Raw genomic sequence first — 18701 nt, forward strand, 5'->3', positions numbered from 1 at the left:
AGCCGGCCTCCCGAACCTGCGGGGGAAGGGGCCGCAGCGTCAGGAGGCGCTGGCCAGGTCTCCAGACGCCACGGTGGCACGGAGCCGGGATGCGGAGGGGCCGGGCGCCCCCCCCGACGGCCAGACCGGGCCTCCACCGCCCCCCAGAGCCGAGTCACGGGCAGGCTGCTCCTTGTGCTGCAGGCCCCCCCCGGAGCCGCTGCGACCCTCCCAGGGCCCAGGGCCGAGGGCCGGTGGGAGTGGGTCTCCTGCCCTCGCCCCCCCACCCCCGGTCCGGCCAGCTGACCGTCGCCCTCCTGCGGAGGCCCAGCCGCCACCAGGTGAGAAGCCCAGGTGCTGGAACACCTGCCTCCCCAGGGCTCGTTCCAGAGTCTGGAGACCGATGGCAGCCCTGGCCCCTGGCCGTGGGGAGTGGGGTCTGCAGGCCAGCACGGCCCCCAGTGTGAGCAGAGCAGTGGGGGGCCGGGCCACCCAGCCCTCACTGGAGAAGAGGAAACGGCAGGCAGGGCATGGTCCGCACTGCTAGCCTCAGGCCCTGATGCCCGACCAGGCCTGGCTGGCCCGCACGGACGCCTCCACGTCCACTCTCTTCTCTGAGCCCCAGCCTGCCCAGCCCTCCCAGCCACAGGCCCCAAGGCCTTCCTGCTGACTTTCCTCCAGTGTGTTGAGCATTTCAGCAGCTCGGCCAAGAGTTCCTGGAGGCCACAGCCACAGTCCAGTGAGTGGCACTGCTGGGCCCATCAGAAGACCCCGGCCCAGGGGCTGGTCACAGCACTGCCCTCCGCACACCAGCTGGGGTCTCAAACGTGGCCACCAGCATCACAGGACTGGCCTGCAGAACTGTCACCTCTAAGGCGAGGCCCGAGAAGAGCACCCTCAAAGCCCAGGCCCCCATTCTAGCCTGGCTGCTCCGGAGCAGAGATCCCACTGGCGCCGGCGGCAGCGCGGCCTGACGGGGCGTCCCCAACCCGAGTTAGTGGCCGACAGGACATCCAGACTGTCCTGGATGGCAGTCTGACCTCCAGCTTCTCCTGGAAACCAGGAGACACGGCCCGGCCCACCTCCCCTGGCCTCGCTCTCACACCCGCCCCTACAAGGAGAGGGTCACTGACAGCTGGCTGATGCGGCCACACACGCGCTCCGCCACAGGCTGGCTCTGGGGACCACGCTGCCCCCCGGCCTTCTCACTGTGCCCCACCACCTCCGGGCTTCACCTCTTCTGTAAAGTGCGGACACAACCCTACAGCTGCTTGAGGACGTTTCTAGCAGTTCTAGGAACTAGTCCCCACTGGTTACCTGACTGACCCCGGGGGGCTGACTAGTCAACAGATAGTCCAGAGGAGAAGACAGAGAAGGTTCTGCGCCAGGCTGGGGAGACTGGAGCGGGCGGGCAGCACAACAAGTCAGTCAGTCTAGGGACCAAGCTCATTTCCAGTTAGTGACAAGGCTGAAGACGCGGGGCGGGCCTTTATGTGATACAGGCTACTTCCATTGTTTTCAACAGAAACAGCGAGCGGCGAGAAAAACGGGGGGGCGGGGTGAAGGTTTGTGCTTCCCCTTATACCACGCGCCGAAAATCCAATCTAGGTAAATTCAGTATTTACAGTGAAGTAAGGGGGGCAGAGTGAACATTAAACTGCTTTTAGGGTGAAGACAGGCTGAACAAGACAGAAAATTTCAAAAAGCACAACTTTCCACAGAAGATACACAAGGGACAAAACAAATATGAAACAAAGTTCAACATCATTAGTAATTTTTAAAAGCCAATTAAAATAGAAAGACACTATTTTTTACTTATCAAGTTACTTAAACTTCTGCCTTTAATGCTAATAGTCTGTGCCGGCAGAGGTGTCACCAGGCACCTCTCCCTCCCCCGCCCTGAGAATGCAGTTGGCAAAGCCTGGTCTGCAGCAGAGGACAGGACAGCCCAGCAGACGAGCGTGTGGCCTGCTGCTTGGAGCAGCCAGTGGAAGCGCCGTCCCCCGGTGCAGTGCACATGTCTCGCTCCCAGGGAGACGCACGCGGCAGAGAACGTGCACTGCCTCACCGAGCCTGAGCAAAAGCTCCCACAAGGAACACCTTCTACGCGTCTTCAAAGTAGCAGAGAAAAGCTCGATTGGAAGAAAAGCTGTGTATCTACTTCCCTGACTGGCTTCTCGAGTAGCGGATTGTCACTAGCCCTCTGGTGCAGTGTCACCACATCTCCGATACAATTTTACTACACCTGCAATACAATGTCACCACGTCTCTCCATCTCCGGTACAGTGTCACCATATCTCTGATCAGATAGGGACGGGGCTGGAGAACTAGCTCTGTGAATGCCTCAGGCCCTGGGTCAGATGGCCCTGCAGCAGCGTCCTTGCACCCTGGCCCCCTCCCTCCCCTTCTCATTTACAGAATCACTCCACCCTCTGGCTTCCGACACCACAAAGGCCAAATCCTGCACGTCAGCATTTTGTATGATCTGCTCAATGCTGGTTCTGCAAAAGGATGGGAAGAATCGCAAGAAATAAAGGCATTAGAGTTCCGTGAGTTACAGAAACGCCAGGTTTCTACAGCTTGGTCAGCCTTCCCCCACCCCACCCCCGACCCCCAGGACTGCAGAGCTTCTCACATGCCTCACACCACACATTTCCCTGGGCGGCTTCCCAGGCAGACTGGAGTTCCGGAGACTGCATTCCCGGCCAGCTTTGGGAAACGTACTCTTCACTTCCTCCAAGTCCATCACTGCTCTCATCCCACTCGGAGCCCACCACAGCTCCCAGCCGGTGCTCTCCCCCTCCCCACCACCCATCACCCATATACACGTGTCTGGCACGTTCCATACAGCACTTCTGCTGAAGCGTTAACCCTGCAGCACCTGCCCAGTGTCTGGCCCATGGGAAACCCTCAAAAACCTATAAAATCAAATGGGCTGCTAGGGGACCCAGGAGTAGGGGCTTTGGAGGCTCCAGAGAAAGGAAGGAAAGGGAGCACAGGCATCACCCTCAGAGCAGTGGGGCCTTGGGACCACGTGGGAGGAGACGCGTGTATTTGTTACAAGTCATAGACGGAGCCCGGCCTGTCTGCTGGGCTTCACCACGTGAACTACAAAGTACTGCCAGGTGTGAAACACAGGGAAAGCACAACCCCAGGTCAGAGGGATCCTGGAGGAGAGACCTCTGCCAGCCCTCCCTTCTTCCCATAGGGTCCCACAGTCTTCTGGAATCCAGGCTGAGGGCAGCCCTGTGTGTTCACACAGCAGCCGCTGAACTCACGGAGGGACCCAGGACAGCTCACGCAGCTGATGCTGTGGGCAAGGGGCAATCAGATGTGCAGAAATGGACGTGCCAGTGCACAAAGTTCAGAATTCCACCAAAGACTCTTTCTTTCTCAAAGGCTCAGGCCCTACAATGGAGAGAGAACTCCCAGTCCCAACGCATCAAATGCTTGCTTGTTAAACCCAGAAACACTGACGAGATGGCATTCAAGAAACTGGTTTAATTTCTGATTTCTCCAAAACAGATAGTTAGAGGTCGATTAGATATCCTATTTTCTTTTTGCAATTCTGAATGATAAGCATAGCTGGGGGGAAGCCCTCTCAAAGGAAGTATTTCCCGTAAGAAATGCAACCTCAGTCAATCCTCCGCCACTCCTCCAGAAAACTTGCCACTGCCCAAAGGAAATGCTGCTTCCCGACCTAAGGCCCGGGCCTGGGCTGGGAGCTCCGGGGGCCACACCCAGGGTGCTCAGGGTTGACAGCAGTGTCACACACGATTCCAGTTTGGGACCTGCTTCTGTGCAACCTTAGACCTAGAGAGGGGCAGCTGAGAGAGCGAAGGGGAGAGTCTTGCTGCAGTGGGCGAGTGCTGTCCTCAGCCACCGGGAAAGGAGGAGTCGTCAAATGCAGTTTTTCAACTTGTGCTAAACAAGTTAAAAGATAAGCACCCTCTGACCCCTCCTTCAGAAGCGGACTGGCCCAGAGACAGGGCTCATGGTGTGACCAATTCTTCCAGGAGAAGGGGTCGACTCACCAGCTCACCTTTTAAAACCTCAGACTGAGCAAAAACACGGTGAGAGTGACCAAGGGCTGCCTTAGGCCAAGTGGACAGAAGGTGAAGGAGCAGAGAACTTCTGGACTCAGGGGACTCACACCCTGATGACCGCAGAGGGGACGTCTGCCAAAACTCATCAAACTGCACAACGGGTGATTTTCTTCCCTGTAAATCGTGCCTCGGTAAGGCTGACTTAAACTCCATTAGCAAGAAAGCACGATTACTCCAAAAAGTCAAAAGAAGGAGCCAGCTGCCCGGTCCCAGGCTGTCCTGTCTGTGCTCACAGAGCGGCCTGGGACCGTCTAGAAGGAAGGAAAGTTGCGGGCTTTTCTGGCCTTACAGTGAGGCCGCGAGACCTCTTATCACTTCCTCTGAAAGTGTACCCTCCCAATTACGTCTGGCTTCAACAACTGTTAAAATTAACTTCAAGTTCCTGACCAGAATGCAAATGATAATAAGAGGAAGCTGGTCTGAGAGGAGCAAGAAAACATAGTCTCTTAAGTATTATCCAGAAAGTTGACTTTACTGTTAAAACAAACAAAAACAAACCCGCACACACAAGGCAGAAGGCAGGAAGGGACCACCCTTCAAGGCAGACCACCCCCACAGCACTCCTTCCTGTCTGGTTCCCTCCTGAGAGCCTTTACTGGCCAGTGGTTTGTCCTTCCTATGCTGACCACCTTCTGTTACTGGTATTCATTAATTCCCTTCGTTTTCTCTCCACTACCCCCAAACCTCACCCAAATTCCTAAGGGCATGGACCCAGTCCTAGGACACAGCTCCACAGAAAAGGCCCTGGGCAAGCATCCAGTACATGTACGAGCCACCGAAAATGAAGACGCAGATCCGAGATTATGTGAGCTTCTCCACTTCAATCCCACCATTTTCCCTGGGAAAAAGTCTCATCCATTTCACCAGCTCCTTCCCAGGAAGTGCAAACACTTCCGCCCCCACCCCACCCCGGCCTCACCCAGAAAAGGAGAAGGCCATCTCCCTGGGAGCACCCCACAGTAAGAAAACCCTCAACCTACCAGAAGAGGATTCGTAAGATATTGGCCACCAGGAGCACCAGACATACGTAGGTCGAGAAGCCCTCGGCGTTCTGAGTCCTCCGGATGTCCCTGTACTGCGGGATGTACGGCACCACCCCTCCGAAGACCATGGCCCCAGCTGCCCCCCAGGAAACCAGCTGCTGCAGCGGGACCAAAAGCCAACCCAAGCCTTCGGCGTCCATCCCGAGCGCCCGGCGGCCCCGCCGGCAGGCTGACGTCCACCTGGCCCACGCGCGCTCCGCGCTCTCGGGCTCCTGGCGCGCGCGCTGTCACCCTCACATGCCGCCGCTGCCCTGAGCCGTCCTCCGTCGCGGGGCCTGGCGAGAGAGGAAAAGCGGTAAAGCACTCGGGCCGAGCCTCCACGCCCAATGGGGGGCGCACCGCCGGGCTCGCGGCTGGGGCACGAACCCCTCCTCCGGGGCGCCGGCCCGGGGTGGACTTTCAGTTCGGGGTGGGGGCTCAGTTCCGGGCGAGGGGGTCGCACAGCCTGGGGGTCGGAGGGATGGGAGGAGGGGGGAAGAGGGTAGACACTGCCCAGGGGGCCCGGCCCGGGGTGGACGCTCAGCCCAGCGCGGCGCTCGCGTCCACGCACACTGCTGACCCCGCCGGGCTCACCCGCGCCGGCGGCTCCCAGCGGTCAGTCCACCCTCCTTCTGTCTGTCCAAGCGCCGGGCCCCGCCTCGGCGTGACGTCACAATACGTGGCCCCGCCCGCGCCGGGAGGAGGGGCGGGCGCCGCTGGGTCCTAGAGCGCGCCGGTGGGCGTGGAGGTGGGGGCGGGACCCGGGGCGAAGCCGGGTGTCGTGGGTCGTGGCCGGCCCACCCGGCCCTGGTTAGGAAATCGCTGCCTGGCGGGGCCTCTCCTTCTGGGCCAGGGGCCCACGTGGACCCGGCGCCATCTGTCCCACGGCGAGTTGCCTTGTAGACGCGGCGCGCCGCCAACGGGAGCAGAGGACCGGGTCCTGTCGCCGCCCCGAGGGTCGGCGCGAGGCCTGGGGACGCCCCCGTCGTGGGGACTCGGGCAGGGTCTGAGCGCCCCGTGATTCCAGGGGTCCTTCCACCGTTCATGGTCTGCCCGGGTCTGTGGGGCTCCCCATCCTGAGCCGGGGCGTGTCCCTGAGGAGCGGCGTTCGGAAGTTTGCAGAGGGCCAGGGCAGTTTCGGCCAGGCGGGGGGGCCGGGGGCGCGACTCCTCGGGGAAGCGAAAGCCCACCCGCAGCCTGAAACCTCTGAAGGCCCACTTCGGGGCCCAGGGCGGCAGCAGCCAGGACTGCCGTCCACAAGTGCGTTAGGTACCTTGTCACTGAAGACAGTGCTGGCCGGTGGAGCTCGGATCCGCGAAGGGTACGTGCTTCATCTCGAGCGCACAACTCTAGCACTCACTGAGAGAGAAAACAGGAATTCCTGAGTGTGTCATCTGACCAAGGTGAGCCCTCGGAAGCTCGAGGGAGGTAGGTGCTCAGAACCCGGATGCTGGTGGGCGAGGGAGGGGTGGGGGTCAGGGAGGGCCCTGTGAGAAGCCAGCCAGCCTGCCCAGGACCCTGTGCTGGTGGGCTCAGAGCAGAGAAGACCACCTGCAGGCCCCTAGGATTCTGTCTACAGAGGAGCTCCCCCAGGGCTCCCACCTCCACCACAGCAAGCCCAAATCACCCCAAAAGGGAAGGCCTGGTGGGTGAGAGAGGGGGGTCCCAGGGACACACACCGGCCAGCCAGCTTCCTACCTGGTATGCTTCGTGGGAACTCCTAAGAACAGGTACAACCTCACTTAGAGCAACTCCCAACGAGCCTGGCTGTAAGGAGAGCTCTCCGTGAAGCACAGGTTGCTCTCATCCTCTCCAGCCTCTGAGGCCAGTGGACTTCTGGGTATCCACCAGAGAAGGCCGAGAACGCAGCACCAGAAACGTACAAGGAAATGAAACACAGACGGAGAAGGAAGTCCTGGAGGGGCTGGAGAAGAAAAGTGGTGTTCCTCCTTAGCCAGATCCTCCCCCGAGCTCTGGAGCTCCAGAATGTTCTGTCCTCTTTATGGTGGAGATTGGAGTAGGGATATAGTCTTCCCTCCCCACGCACTGGAGCATCTGAGGCCACTGCATCTGGCCCTGTTTGTCCTGGAGCACGTGGGCAAAGTGGTGCCCGTCCATAGCCAGCTGCTGCCCTGGACCCATCAGCTGTGCCAGGTGGAGCGTGGGCAACAAACGCCTCCAGAGCCCTGTGAAGTGCATACAATCTTGCATTCTTGACCCAAGATTTTGCCCCACAGAAGGGGCCTGTAATCCTGTGAACCCCACCTGTCTCGAGTAGAGGGGCACCCACTGGTCCAGAACCATCGCTCAAGCAGAAGGAGAGAGCTCATGTCGGCTGCTGCACATTACCTGGCTTCCTGTGTTACAAACAAAAGAAGCCGGCCAAACTGTGCAGTCTGAAAAATGAAACCCAGAACTAGCACATCCTAGTTCCCGGAACCTGTGAACATTACCTTCTGTGAAGAGAAAGAAATTGCAGATGTGATTACGTTAAGGACCTTGTGATGCAGAGATTATCCTGCATTACCCAGGTGGGCCCTAAATGCCATCACGTGTATCTTTATAAGAGAGAGGCAGAAGGAGACTCGAGACACACAGAGGCCATGTGGTGACGGAGCAGAGAGAGGTCTGAAGATGCGGCCTTGAAGGCTGGAGTAATGCAGCGCAGGAATGCTGGCAGCCACCAGCAGCTAGCAGAGGCGGAGAGCGGATCCTCCCAGGAGCCTCTGGAAGGAGCAGAGCCCTGCCAACGCCTTGATTTTGACCCAGTTAAACTGATTTCAGATTTTTGGCTTCCAGAACTGTGAGAGAACAAATCTCTGCAGTTTTATGCCACCCAGCTTGTGGCAGTTTGTCACAGCAAACTACTGGGAACTGATATAGAATCCATAAAGTGAAGGAGAAACACCTTCTCAGCAAAACATGGCCCCAAGGAATTCGTTGCCCGCAGACCAGCCCTGTAAGGAATGTTCTGTTTTGGCCGCGTTGGGTCTTCGTTGCTGCGGCTTTCTCTAGTTGCAGCGAGCGGGGCTACTCTTCCTTGTGGTGCACGGGCTTCTAGTTGTGGTGTCTTCTCTTGTTGCAGAGCACGGGCTCTAGGCACACAGGCTTAGTGGTTGTGGCGCACGGGCTTAGCTGCTCCGTGGCATGTGGGATCTTCCCGGACAGGGCTCGAACCCATGCCCTCTGCATTGGCAGGCGGATTCTTAACCACTGCGCCACCAGCGAAATCCCCAACCCTGGAGGAAATGTTAAAATAAGTTATTTAGTCAGAAGGAAAATTGGATCTCCATAAAGAAACGAAGACCCTCCGAGAAAGAATAAATGAAGGTAAATCTTTTTTTTCTCTTATTCTTAATCTAAAAGATTATTGTTTATTTAAAGCAATCAAGTAACAGTGTATTGGGTGATTATAGCACGTGGATAAATGAAATGAATGACAAGGGATGTAAGGGAGGAATTGGGGAATATTCTCATATAAGGTACCAGCACTACACATAAAGCAGTATATGTTATTTGAAGGTGAACTTAGATAATTTTAAAATATATATTGTAAACCCTAGGGCAACCACTAGAAAAGTTTTTTTAAACCATAAATAATACACCAAGAGATGAGATAAAAATGGAATTGTATAAAATGCACAGTTAAAACCAGAGAAGGCAGGAAATGAGGAGGAAAAGGAAACAGAATAAATGCAATGAATAGAAAACAATTACAAAGTGCTAAATTTTAATCCAGCTATATCAATAATCACTTTAAATGTGAGTGGTCTAAACACACCAATTAAAAGACAGAGATTGTCAGGCTGGGTGAGGTTCAGAAATAAGCCTCCGCAAGCGACACTGTCCTTGGGGTATGTGGTGTCCTGTGCAGCAGAAATACAGGGAAGAGGACCACGGAGGTCTGTGAGCAGATGGGTGACAGGGACAGCTGTCTCAGGCAATGCTGCTGGCCCTTCGCCCTCCCAAGGGAATTGCTTCTATGCTGCAAAAAAGACGGAGCGTCAGCAAGACCATTAGTAATTTATTCACGTATATGAGTAAGTGCGTGAGAAACAAGTCTGAGCAGATAAAGCCTCAATTCTTAATACTTATCTCTCATATGACTATTTTATACCTTTCTGTGTGGTTTAAATTTTTTTAACTAATTAATTTGTTTTATGTTTGGCTGCATTGGCTCTTTGTTGCTTTGCTGTGCGGGCTTTCTCTAGTTGCAGCGAGCAGGGGCTACTCTTCGTTGCAGTGCGCGGGCTTCTCATTGCAGTGGCTTCTCTTGTTGTGGAGCACGGGCTCTAGGCGCGCGAGCTTCAGTAGTTGTGGCACGCGGGCTCAGCAGTTGTGGCTTGCGGGCTCAGTAGTTGTGCCTCAGGGGCTCTAGAGCACAGGCTCAGTAGTTGTGGTGCACGGGCTTAGCTGCTCCGCGGCACGTGGGATCTTCCTGGACCAGGGCTCCAACCCATGTCCCCTGCATTGGCAGAATCCCCGATTCTTAACCACTGAGCCACCAGGGGAATCCCTGGCTTAAATTTTTTACAGTGAGTATGTATGATTTTTGGGGGGAATATTTATTTTTTGGCTGCAACACAGCATGCGGGATCTTAGTTCCCCAACCAGGGATCGAACCCGTGCCCCCTTCAGTGGAAGCTCGGAGTCCTAACCCCTGGACCAGCAGGGAAGTCCCTGTATGACTTTTCTAATTGAAAAAATACATGGCTCCACTTTACCAGAAGAAAAGGCGAGTTTCTGCATTGCTACCTCTCCCCAGAAGTGAAAGCATGTCCCACACTTGGGTCGTGTGGCATCCAGACGTGTCCCCCGTTTGCCCTTGAGCCAAGCACATGCCACTTGTTGGATGCCTGTGGGCTCCACTGCAAGGCTCTAGCTGAGGCAGATGGGCTCCAGGTGTGAGCTCTTACGTTCTCCTCAGCGCACAGGTGCTATTTTTGAAACGAGTCGAGAATATGGAAACGGCACCGAGAAAGGTAAGCTCTCGCCGAAGTCACTGAGCCCACCAGGCTGAGGGCTTGTGCTGAGGCGGCACGATGAGGACGCGCGGGCTGAGAGTCACCCGAGGGTCCATGCATCCCGTTGCCGGAGGATGTGCTTACCGGTTGTTTCTGAGAACTCCATTCTGCCTCTGAATGTAGACAAAATAGAATCCAGGGGCTGTGGACAAAGCACCCAGCTGAGGCTTGTAGAGGCTGCAGAGCGGGGCGGTTGGGAAGGGCAGCTGCAGGGCATCATGGGCCCGGCCTTGGCTTCTGCCTGGCGAATGTCTATTTTCACGTATCCTGAGCTCGTGCCTTTACCATGTGAGGCCGGGCTCACTGCTGGCCCCCAGGCCCACCCCTTGCCTCGGGGCAGCGTGTGGCTGACCTCTGGCCAGTGACATGGGTGGAGGTGCCTGGCCCCGCCAGTCTCCACCCCACCCTCCTTGCTCGCCCTCTCCTGCTGGCCAGGTGCAAACAAGGTAGTAGAGAGCTCCACTAGGGCGTGGGCACCAATGAGAATGTCGCTGGGCTCAACCACTGGAACAGGCATTGTTCATTACAGAGGAGCATCACTTCCCCTAACACGCACACGAATTCTGAAGTGTCCACAACTTTAGCACTTCCCAAATGGTATCTAACAACAGTCAACCATACTACACAAACCCCAGCCCAGTGACTCCTAACAGCCCACATCAGCCCACTGCTGACTTTCCAGACTGACACCTGTGTTCCCACGTAGTGGAGCCACTGCAAGCCCACCCGAGTTGCCCTCGGCCCCACAGAGAGCAGGCGGTAGACGTAAAGGGCACCTCTCATTAGCATCAATACTCATTGACAGCACGGCGGCTCTGCAATTGCTCCATAAACAATGGTTCTGCAGGCAAAGAACACCTGCAGAGAGCACAGAACTGTGCTCCCGCCCCTGCACCCGCCGCATGTCCCATCTCCGCAGGCCTTGGGACAGGCCATCACCCTTCCAGGTCTCCTCTGGCCTCTACTGGACTCAGCTCAGGCCCTGGACATCCTCGAAGGTCGAGGATATGACCACCCTTCTCAGCCTTGCCTCTGCCTTCCAGAGCCCCATGCTGGAGGGCCCCCCACCTCAGCCTTTGTGCGGGAGTGTCATGTAGCCGATGGACTGCTAGGACCTTACACAAGAACGCTGTCACCTCCATAGATTGTAAATGACAAACACACAAAAGTAAGATAAAAGGACAACAAAGGGGAGAGAATGTTCTTTTAAAAGCAGGAAAGTAAAGATGTGCATCCTGAGAGGTGTCCTGTCCGGCTCCTGGTTGTGAAGCCCCGAGGTTTCCCTGGTGAGATGGAGACAGAGCTCCTGGGCCGCAGGCCCGGCCAGACAGAGCACCAGCCTAGATGCACATGTCCCTCCCCCAAAGCAGTGAGGAACCCCTACACGGAAATGCAGACTCCACCTGCAGTGAAATCAGGAGGGCAGCAGAAACACCAAAGACCACACAGCACGTGGGGCGGCTGCCCGAGCACAGAGGTGGGACACCACCTGAGCAAAGTGAACGGGGCAGGGGTGTCCCGCAGCCGGGAGACCACCGGCTGGGCCCCGAATTACAGAGCAAGCCCCCAGCTTGAGAGGCGGGTGGTAGGAAGGTTGGGAACTAGTTAGAGCCCCGTCGGCCTCCAAGAGACGAGTAGGAAGCAAGGGTGCAGAGGCTGGTGTCGGAGACCTTTGAGAATCACGAGTGGAGCAGCGCCCGGGGGCCCTGGCGGTGCTGCCCACGGGGGTCTGAGCCTGGTTTTCATGAAGTACCTGGGCGCCCGGCACCCTCACTGCTTTGTCAGGAATCGATTGCTTTGCCACTTTTCTTCTGGGAACTTCACTTTCCAGAAAGTGCAAAAGACGCCAGCGACTGAACAGCAGAGTGTGCGAACGTTTTTAAATATCTTCAGAGAAATAGATGCAATTCTTAAAATTTGTCGGGTGATGGTAGCATTTTGCACCAAAAGTAAGTGAATAAGCAAACGTGCCTGTGAAACTGGACAGATCTAACGTCTGCAGTTTAGCCAGTAGCATTGTGGCAACGATGTCATATCCCCTAGTTAAGTGAGCCATCCTTGCGGGAGGCCGGAAGTGTGTACAGAACAAGATGCTCTCTGAAAAAGAGGCTGAGCTGGGGGGTAAAACTGCAGTTTGAAGAAACTAAACAAATGCTAGTGGGAAATCTGCGCATAGGGTGAAGACTAGAGGAAGGCTAGAAGGCTATGGAACTACATAGTTACAAGTTTTATCAAGGAATTATTTTGTAAAACATGCAGAGAAAAAGCCCATAGTGAAATTAAACTGAGTAAAGATGAGGTCTGAATCTGATCACATCGAAAAAGAAAAGACCAGAATAAGCGTGTGCAGTTACCAGACAAAGAACCGTCCAGATGTGAACAACGTGCAGAGCTCAAAGGACCGATGGGGTCACATCAGAAGTCTCAAAAGACCCAGAAAAGGTTTCGCTTATTTTAAAAAGTGACATGGAAGTTCCGTGCAGTTGGTTTATCCAGCAGACTATGTGGCCAGTGAGCACAGGGAAAGTAAGAGAAGGCAAATGAAGGCGTCTCATGTTCAAAATTCTTTGTTAATAGTTGGAATAGAAACCATTTCAAATTCAAACCAGGTAATTAGATCTCAGCTACCTGTGAGATGAAAAATAAAAACAGAGGAGTTGGAATGTGACCTTTGTTCACTGTGTTTGGCTGAAAATCCACTGAAAATGAATGCAAGATCTTGTAGCACAAAAACAAACAAAAGGCAGTGGTTCGCAACAAGCTCCAATAGCAGAAGTTCATGACTGCAAAGGGGACTGACTCAGGAAGGGAAAGACGAGGACGGAGCTGGAGGCGGCAGAGAGGAAGGGAAAGACGAGGACGGAGCTGGAGGCGGCAGAGAGGAAGGGAAAGACGAGGACGGAGCTGGAGGCGGCAGAGAGGAAGGGAAAGACGAGGACGGAGCTGGAGGCGGCAGAGAGGAAGGGAAAGACGAGGACGGAGCTGGAGGCGGCAGCAGAGGGCGTGAGGGCTGACAGCAGAAATGGAGGAGGCGTCCAGAGGCAGCATCGCCTGTGAATTCGAGGTGGCTTCGCGGAGAGAAAGGCCACGTCCTCGGGGTTCACCACTCACTCATTCAGCGAAAGGAACTCTTGCTGGAAAGAAGATGCAGAATGCAGGCTCGAGGTGCAGATTACTACCAGTCAGCCGAGAACAGCAGTGCTTACACTGAGGGGTGCCCTCAGGAGCACACAGCACACACGCACGATCCCGTCTCCAGAAGCGCACGCTTTTGCCTGTGAACCTTCCTCTTCTTTGTTTTTAATTGAGGCAAAATTCATGCAACAGAAAATTAGCTCTGTTAAATGAACACCTCAGTGGCATACAGTACATTCACAGTGTGGTGGGAGCACCATTTCCATCTGGTTCTGGAACATTTTCATCCCCCAATAAAACCTCACGCCTCTTAGGCAGTTCCTCCCCAGCCCCTGCCCCCTCCAGCCCTGGAAACCAGCAGTCTGCTCTCTGTCTTTATGCCTCTGCCTGTTCTGGACGTTTCAGAAAATGGACTCACACGATGCTGGCCTTGTGTCTGCTGCTTCTACCAGCATCATGTTTACACCAAGGAAGCAGGGGAGCAGGATGCTCATTCCCTCCAGGGGCCCCCGGAGCCCCCCTTCTGCTCAGCTGCCTGGTGGCCTGCTTTTTAAATGATAATTAATGTGCTTGAGCTCCAGAAACGTTTCAGGCGACTTAAGTTTTCTGTCATTCACATTTCCTCAAGTATCTTACCTCTTAAGACTGTGACCTGACCAGTAGCAAAAAGCACAATTTTTTATTTGAAAAGTCATACAGTAAAGGGAAAATAGACTGTACTAAACAGAATTTTTAAATACAAAGTGTGCATTAACTTGCAACCAATCACCCAGAGGCTTCTTGAATGTTTCCTCCCTCCCTCCTTCCCTCTCTCCCTCCCCGCACCTTGCCTGAGAGTTTCCTGGGCCCTCACTCCTCGCTGGGGCTGGAACAAGCACCCGAGGCTCCCCAGAGAGCTGGACACTTTCGTCCAGCTGGACACATTCTCTAAAGCTCACGCAAGTGTTTCCTTGAGGTCCCTCATTGAGACTGTGATGTGACAGGGAATTCCCTGGCATCCCAGTGGTTAGGACTCAGCGCTTTCACTACGGGGGTGCAGGGAGGATGGGGGGGTGCTTGGGTTTGATCCCTGGCTGGGGAACAAGCTCCCACAAGCCACGTGGTGCGGCAGAAAAAAACGGAAGATTGTGACGTGATAAAATTGTTTACCTGGAAAAGAAGCAACTTCATTTTTAACTCAGACTTTGGATTTTCTTTTCTTCCCAAGGCAACTGTGGGCCACAGACAGGTGCCCACTGAGAGGCTCAGAAGTACCTGTGAATGCTAACATGGGGTGGGGGGTGGCCAGGAGCCAGCCCCCAGCCCCAGAGTTTCTACCTCTGAGGGGCTGACAGCAAGACACTGATTTTCCTGAAGTGGAAAAAGGCGAGCTGATTTTATTTTTACTCGGCAAAGAAAGCTGTTTCTTCATTGTGTATTTTCCTTGGGGTGGCCTTTGAGAGGAGTTGTTGGAGTGGTGGGAACACCAACACTGACACTGACCAATGCAGAACAAAAACCAGATGCTGGGCTGGTCAGAGCAAGAGTTGCGGCAACCTTGGAAGTAAGTATTTAAAAGCTTTTAAAGAAGTTTATAGGTTGGAGAGGATTCTGGGATGATGGCAGAGCAAGAAGCACCGGGAATGGCCCCCACCTGGACCACAACTGCAGGGCCAGAAGCTGTCTGATGTAACTAACTTGGAATCCAGAGCTGGTTAAGGCTTGCAAGTTCCAGGGGAAGTGCTGGATGGTTACTGCAGTCAATTGTGGTGACTTTCAGGTCTTAGCACGTAGCACCTACCCGTCCCACCCTCAGCCACATGGCAGGAGGCCATACACGTGTTTCTAGAGCAGCTTGCAGAAGCCAGCCAGGGTGGACCAAAAGGACCTTGTCCTCCAATATCAGGAATCTGTGCTCTGATGCTGCTTAAGATGGCAGAGATGCAGCCAAAGAGGCAGGTGGCCATTGTTGCCACACCTCCCCCCTTGTTGCAAACCCCTCCCCCACCAAGTGGATTTCAAGGGCGAGTGCCCCGTTTATCCCCCTTTGTTTTTCTCTTTTCCCCCTTTTCAAGCCAGACATTAAAGACTAGGGCATTGAAAAACAACTGCATAGACACGAAAAGACAGAAAATGATGGCACATGCCCAGGAAAGGCTCAGGAAAGACCTGAGCAGACATTAAGTTTCCACCTCAGGCTGAGCCTCAGCTCAGACAACCTACAACAAGCAAAGAACAAAAACAATAACAAAAAGCATCAGACCTTGAGGAAGGGGGAGAATCCGATTTCCAGAGTTACCACATTATTGGATTCAAATGTCCAATTTTCAGCAACAACAAAATAAAAATCACAAGGCATACAAAGAAACAGGAGAGTATGACCTGTTCAAAGGGAACAATTATTTAATAGAAACTGGCCCTAAAGAAGACCTGATGACAGATCTACTCGATGAAGACTTTAAAACAACTGCCTTAAAGATGCTCAAAGAACTAAAGGAACATAGAACGTTGAGAAAGCAATGTGTGAACAGTGGAGCTATCAGTAACGAGGGAGAAAACCTAAAAGAAACCAAAAAGAAATTCTGGAGCTGAAAAGTACAATAGCTGTAATGAAAAACTCACTAGAGAAATCAAAGGCAGATTTGAACAGGCAGAAGAAAGAATCTTTCGAAAATCTATCTTATTTCAAGTTCTAAACAGCTGGCAGTAAGACATTGGTCTATGTCCAAATTTAAGAAAATGAAGACCCTTTCTGCCTTTGGGGAGGTTTAAGCCAGTTCCTCCTTTTCTGTTTTCCTCAATCTGTTCATTCTGCAGTTTTGACTGCTTGTTCACACACCGAAACCCCTGGAGGGCTTTAAAACCACAAATGCCAAGGCGTCCAGAGTGCTGACAAATGTTACGTGGCTCTATCATGCAGCCAGGTCTGAGAGCCACTGTTTTAAAATTCACAACTAGTACCGGAGGTCCTCATGACTCAGGATAATTGCTTCTGGGAAAGGCAACTTACTGTAAATGGGGCCAGAATTGCATAATAAATAGTACGTTAAAAAAATAGTTAATTATGTTGCATTAAAAATAAAAGTTAAGGGCTTCCATGGTGGTGCAGTGGTTGAGAGTCTGCCTGCCGATGCAGGGGACACGGGTTCGTGCCCCGGTCTGGGAAGATCCCACATGCCGCAGAGTGACTGGGCCCGTGAGCCATGGCCGCTGAGCCTGCGCGTCTGGAGCCTGTGCTCCGCAACGGGAGAGGCCACAACAGTGAGAGACCCGCGTACCGCAAAAAAAAATAAACACAAAAAAGTTAAAATTATGAAAACATTGCAACAATTTTAGAATCAATAAAAGGAAGCAAAAAATTCTATGCTCAAATCTGTATGTCCAAATCAGTACCCTGAAAGAACCCTTCTTTGCTTACAGAATTTTTAAGTGAGAATTTCAAACATACACAAAAGTAGAGATTATAGCACAGTGAATTCCATGTATCCATCACCCAGCACCAATAACTATAAAAAAGCCCTTTTAATGAATATAAAATAAAGAACAGCACCGTCTAATCAGCAGCATTCCTCCCTTTCTTGGCAGTAATGGTGCATCTTAAAATCAGCAGCGTCTTAGGTTTAAGGCCTTAGAAATGAAGCCATTCACATGGAATCAAAGGAGCATCTGGGCGCTTCCACCTGCATTCACGCCTCACAGGATAGAACTTCCTCTTACATTCGGTCACCCTATAATCTCATCTATCAAAGTTAAAATTTCACTTTTCTAATTTGAAGTTTTGTTTCATATTTAGCTGCCGCTCTTGTGGTCTGTGTCTTTGATTCCATTATGTACTTCTTACCTAGACTCTATTTTCCTCCCCAAACTATCTTTGCACCATTAAAAACATCATCTAATTTCTGCAGCTTCACAGCACACTTGAATACTCTCCTATTGTAGATTTGCAAGATGAATTGCATTCGAGAATTTTTCCCCTGAACCTAGTTCCTGAAATTTAATATCCTTAACAAAATGAATTTTTGTTGAGTGATTCTTGCTTCCATATTAATGATTTTGTCCCCCACGGATGCAGAACTAAGAATCTGATCCCTAATTAGGCAGCATAAGTGAAAAACCATTCAGGTGCTAGATGTAGGATGACAGATTCTATTTCTCCATTAGAGATTGGGTTCTCAGGGTTATCAGAGAATGTCTAGGAGGTTTCCACTGGACCACAGAGATTACAGTTCAGAAAGATAGACACATACTAAAAAACACAAAGGGGTAGGGAAAGACAGTCACAGGTTTCCTAGCTCCTGGAATTCTTAGCCTAGGCATTGAAGCTGGGGTGATGTACTTAAAATATATGTATATTGTGGTAGAATATACATAACATCAAATTCATCATCTTTATTGTTTTTTATTGAAGTACAGTTGATTTGCAACATTGTGTTAGTTTCAGGTGTAATCTTAACCATTTTTAAGTGTACAGTTCGCTGGCATTAAGTACATCCATACTTGTTGTGCAGCCATCACCACCGTCCATCTGCAGAATTTTTCATCTTTCCCAACTGAAACTCTGCACTCACTAAACACTAATGCATTACCCCTCTCCCCAGCCCCTGGCACCCACCGTCTACTTTCTATCTCTATGGATTTGACTGCTCTGGGGACCTCATATAAGTGGAATCATACGAAATTGATCCCTTTTATGATTAGCTTCTTTCACTTAGCATAATTCCTCAAGGCTCATCCATTTTGTAGCATGTGTCAGAGTTTTCTTCCTTTTTAAAAATAAATTATATATAATTTTATTTATCCATTCACTCATCCGCCGATAGACACGGGTTGCTTCCTCCTTTTGGCTATTGTGAATGATGCTGCTATAAACATGGTGTACAAGTATTTGTTCAAGTCCCTGTTTTCACTTCTTTGGGGTTTATACCCAGAAGTGGAGTTGATCCATATGGTAACTGTATGTTTGATTTCTTGAGGAGTTGCCGTAGCATCCTGATCCCGCTCTCAGGGAGCCTCCAGGCTCCAGCCTCAGGCGTTCCCGAGGCTGTGCCTCCCCGAGGGCGGGCCTGGGCCGTCTCCGCCAGATCCACCTGGGGAGACCCCTGTCACCCACCCCTACCTCCACCCACTCTGGGCGAGGGCCTGGGGCTTTGTTTCCACAGGTGACTCCACCTCCCCAGTGGCCCGCTGTGCACCCCTGATGCTAGTCGCCCTGGTCAAGCTGTTCTGGAAGCTTGAACTGAAAGAGCCTCAGGCCAGGCGGTGGCCACACAGAGAGGCCCCTCGAGGGAAGGGGCAGCCCTCACAGCTCTTTTTAGCATCTTGCCACACAGAAAAGTGGCAAGACGGCCATGCTTTTGAAAAGTTATTGTATTTCTCCAAAGAAGACATGCAGATGGCCAACAGACACATGAAAAGATGCTCTACATCGTTAATTATTAGAGAAATGCAAATCAAAA

General features: G+C 52.7%; 1 protein-coding gene across 1 annotated transcript in view; it reads right to left on the reverse strand.

Moving 5' to 3' along the window:
- The window catches only part of SLC66A2 (solute carrier family 66 member 2), a 50842-nt gene extending 45444 nt beyond the window's left edge, over positions 1-5398 (reverse strand). The window contains exon 1 of the mRNA XM_082668393.1: positions 5066-5398. Within this exon, the coding sequence (XP_082524519.1) occupies positions 5066-5268 (203 nt within the window). The 5' untranslated portion in view covers positions 5269-5398. The remainder of the gene's footprint in view (positions 1-5065) is intronic.
- Positions 5399-18701: the final 13303 nt, after the last annotated feature.

This window comes from Grampus griseus, assembly GCF_964374135.1.
Source record: "Grampus griseus genome assembly, chromosome: 12".
NCBI lineage: Eukaryota > Metazoa > Chordata > Mammalia > Artiodactyla > Delphinidae > Grampus > Grampus griseus.